The 4054-nt window shown below is 39.4% G+C and overlaps 1 protein-coding gene across 1 annotated transcript; it reads left to right on the top strand.

The window, feature by feature from the left end:
• Positions 1–237: 237 nt before the first annotated feature.
• Positions 238–2954, top strand: eif5a (eukaryotic translation initiation factor 5A). The gene is made up of 4 exons (XM_072690429.1): positions 238–427; positions 536–640; positions 1734–1865; positions 2101–2954. Exons 1-4 carry the CDS (start codon positions 260–262, stop codon positions 2161–2163), a joined length of 468 nt encoding a protein of 155 aa, XP_072546530.1. The 5' UTR covers positions 238–259; the 3' UTR covers positions 2164–2954.
• Positions 2955–4054: the final 1100 nt, after the last annotated feature.

The following is a 4054-nucleotide window of genomic DNA, read 5'->3' as shown; positions in this document are numbered from 1 at the left end:
CATTTGGTAATGGTTGGCATTGAGCATAAGCTAAATGCAGCTGCTCCAGAGCCTCCTGTTTTATTGGTGACGCTTTTCCATAGAGATGGTCATGTGCACATTTTGCCGGTAGAGAGTGCATCCTAAACAAATTAAAATTGCTAATTGGCTGAAGTGTCAACTTTTGGGCATGTAGTGCTTTTATTTATTTTGCACTTATTGGGTTAAAGCTAAATTTCTTTTTTTTTCTCTTTGCAGTGCCCCTTGATTAGACCCCATCATGGCAGATCCAGATCTTGATTTCACTAGTGGAGATGCTGGGGCCTCTGTGACCTACCCACAGCAGTGCAGTGCCCTGCGCAAAAACGGATTTGTGGTCCTGAAAGGTCGTCCCTGCAAAATCGTTGAAATGTCCACTTCAAAAACTGGGAAGCACGGTCATGCAAAGGTGACCATTTTTGTCTGATTCATGGTGTCTAACAGCATTTATTTGAAGTAAAGATTTTCTTTCCCTTCTTGTGTGCCTGGGTTAAACAATGTACCCTTGTTCCCGTAGGTTCACCTGGTTGGTATTGACATTTTCACTAATAAGAAGTATGAAGATATTTGCCCCTCTACCCACAACATGGATGTACCCAACATAAAGAGAAATGACTTCCAGGTAAGCCATGTGCTGTGACTCCAAATATCCCACAGTTTGGACTCTTGTGACTTGTGTTCTATGACGAGGGGATTCCCTGGGTAGGGAAGTCTTGCTGCAGCACCTTTACAGAGTTACCACTGATTAATGGTGTTGGGTTTTCCCATTTTTGCCAGACATGTAAAATGTTCAACATGTAGTCCGTGATGTTGACTGGCTTGTTGACTGCGGTCTTGCATCTTAGGTTGTGAGACCTAACTAGCCTAAGAAAAGGTGAGGTAAGGACAATGACTGAACTTGTCTATCTGCAACATGCGTCTATTTGGATTGTTTTAATCACACCTGCAGTGAGGTATTAATAGAACAAGGCTCAGGAGGATTCAGTAGCAGATGAAATTGCTTTTTACAGGAATTGGACATTGAGTGGTGGTTTTGCTAAGGTGTTAGATTTTGGAGTTTTTCATAATGAAGTACAGTTGGTGCACAAGAGTTTTACCTCGAATGCCTGTTTCTTAGATTGGCTCAGGCGACACGGGAGCTAATGGTTAATTCCAGTTCTGATCATGTAACGAGCCACATGACCAGCAGCCAGCCTATTAATATGCACTGTGTACATGCAACTGAATTAAAATGCCATTAAAAAAATGGTGATTATGCTGTGAAGAGGCCACAGCATACCAGTGTCCTCCTCCAGACTCTGGTTTCCAGTAGTGCCAGATGTGCATGTTTAGTTCTTGCATGTTGTGACTCTGTTCTGTTTGCTTATTAAATACAAATGAGACAAACTGTGCAAAACAGTCACATGTGCCTATTGAAGGTTTAGTTTTGATCACACTATATTAGGAGGTCATAAAGCAGTTGCTATACTTTCTGTAGCGTTAGTTTTATTTTAAATTGTCTGACGGTTGTAGACTATTTTTTTTTATTTTGAACTAATGTTATGGATGTGGTTTTGCTACATTCACATGTCACTATTGGACAGAGGAGGCCATGGTGCTGTGTATGTACATTTCTGGTTTAGTGCTGTGAAGAACTTTATTATTATTATTTATTTTATTTATTTAATTTTAAGTGTAAGGAATTCATTCTTACTGTGACTCTTTGCTTTCTCCAGCTGGTCGACATCAATGAAGGGTTCCTTTCCCTCATGATGGACAACGGTGATGTGCGTGAGGACCTCCGTGTTCCAGATGGTGACTTGGGCAAGGAAATCGAATCTAAACATGGAGCTGGTGAAGATATGATGGTTGGTGCCTTTTTTCTGTTTGATTTCTGGGTTTTGTGTCTTGAGCTTGGTTTATAATTTTTTTTTTTTTTTTTTTTTTTTTTTTTTAAACAAATTGGTTATAAGCCATAGTCTTCTTAGAAGGTGTTTCTAATATCTTAGTTTAAAAATGGTAGTGCTCGGCTTTTGATTTTATTTTTTTTTTTTAAAGAATGAATAAATTGCCTAACATGATGCCTTTTTCCTTGTTCCCTAGATTACTGTGCTCTCAGCTATGGGTGAAGAGGCTGCAGTGGGCATCAAGGCCTTTACCAAATAGGAAGAGAGACTGGGCTGCTCAGGCTGCAACATGCACCACCTTAACAAATCTCCTGCTTTTTGGTTTTTGTTTTGTCACCAAAGCTATGGCCTTCACAAGCAACCTCAATTTTTGTTGCGATTGTATTCCTATTTTTCTTCTCCTTCCAATACTGTGCTGGACTTTTAACAACTTAATCTCGTTAGGTTGTTTTGGCATTCTCTCGGATCATAGGTTTTATTATTTTTAGTTTTTTTTTCATTCCACTTTATTTTGCCTTTAAGATGTTGGTCTGGCCACTTACATTCCTGAGTGTTAAACAATGGGATCCACTTTTGTCTTTTTATATACATATTACATTAGTGTGCAGAATTTATGCCTTTTGGGGGAAAATGCATATGAGTTTTAAAGAAGGGGAAGGTCCTAACTGACACTTGCCTAATCCCCCCAACCCCCCCCTCCTCTATATGGGTGCCATACCTTTTGCCTGACATGGTTTATTCCATATTCGCACTAAGGTCATTTCTCTCGATTGAATGCCTTTTCCCAAAGTGAGATGTGTACTGGTAGTTAGCACTGTAGTACTTACTGTACTTTGAGTACTACCAGAAAACATTTCAGGTTCTTTTTCTCTTTTCTTTTTAAGTAAAATCACCAAGACAAACTTCAGTGAAAATTTATAAATGCCAGTCTCCATTGTATAGAAGTGGAAAGAAGAATGTGATGGCCATGTGCGATTACCTCTGTAACGCAATAGCAGCCAGCCTGGTTTTGGCTGTCATTGACAACCTTAAATAAAGTGTTGAAGCCTGTATTTGTCTCCAGTAGAAAGGTGTTTTTGGATGCTTTACCAGCATCTGGAGTGGTTCTGATGGACACAGTTTGGTGTGGTGTTATTTGAAAGAGATATATATATATATTTTTTCTTTTTAATTTTTATCCCCCCCCCTCTCTCTCTCCAACCTGAGGCCTTTTTGTCACCATGCTGGAGATGGCAAAAATAAAGTTCAAGCAAAATAGATTTCTTATTTTATTTTGAGCATTTTTGGTAATGGTTTTGTGGTCCATGAGCTCTCGGTCTTCCTAATGAAGCTGTTTTTTTTCCAGTACATCTGTAAACTAGGCATTTGTTAATATCAATCAATGGTCTCAGCTTGAAAAAAGTAACATAAGGTTTTAACTCTTCAGGGTCCAGTTTTGTGGTGTGGTGGGAGTTTTTGTGTTTTTTCACATGGAATGGGTTTGGGAACTACAGCTCTAGGGTATCGAGCATAAAACTAATGGGGGAAGGTTTTCTTCTCAACATGCATAAAACCCTCTACTTGCAGAAACTTTGGGGGAAAAAATTAAAGCAGAATGGAAAATGGTAGGGCAAGTGTACATCAAAAAGTGTGTGTGTGTCAGGGGGGGGGGTTGTCTTGTGCTGCAGCTGCAAATTAGTCTTAGGAAAATTACGTTTATGCATCTATTGACTTTTTTCTTTTTTTTTGTCCTTAAATGTTAATGGACGTGGGTTCTTCATGGGTTCATAATGTTTGTATCTCCTCTAAACGTCTTGTATAACACATAAATAGTGTGGGACTGGTGTAAGTAACATGGGATTAGGCCAGTAGGAGATCCTTGTCTCTAACCAACTAAGCCAGGCCTTTTTTGCTGTGGGCTCCACCCTGATCTGCCTTGGTTGGCTCAGTGCTGAAAAGATGAGTCATGTTGCTTTAATGGTTAAGTGCCAAGTCTATGTGAAGTTTATAGTTACAGCTCAGGCATTATGTGTTGGGAGTCGTGTTTATGCTTGAGATTATGTTTCCATGGATGGTAAAAAGTCCTCACTCCGAGAAGACCCAAGTCTTTGTTTATACTGAATAGTCGGACACATTAAAGCTCCTGTGATTAAGTTCATAAGGGGATTAAT

Source organism: Salminus brasiliensis, chromosome 1 (genome assembly GCF_030463535.1).
Source record: "Salminus brasiliensis chromosome 1, fSalBra1.hap2, whole genome shotgun sequence".
Classification (NCBI taxonomy): domain Eukaryota; kingdom Metazoa; phylum Chordata; class Actinopteri; order Characiformes; family Bryconidae; genus Salminus; species Salminus brasiliensis.
Note: the sequence above shows the minus strand (reverse complement) of the source record. Positions and strands in the feature narration are given on the sequence as shown.

What these genes read in the sequence shown, in the direction of transcription:
- eif5a (XM_072690429.1), top strand. Translation starts at nt 260, where the DNA reads ATGGCAGATCCAGATCTTGATTTCACTAGTGGAGATGCTGGGGCCTCT. An exon ending in GGAAGCACGGTCATGCAAAG is followed by an intron (nt 428 to 535) that starts GTGACCATTTTT and finishes TTGTTCCCGTAG; the next exon opens with GTTCACCTGGTTGGTATTGA. An exon ending in GAGCTGGTGAAGATATGATG is followed by an intron (nt 1,866 to 2,100) that starts GTTGGTGCCTTT and finishes CTTGTTCCCTAG; the next exon opens with ATTACTGTGCTCTCAGCTAT.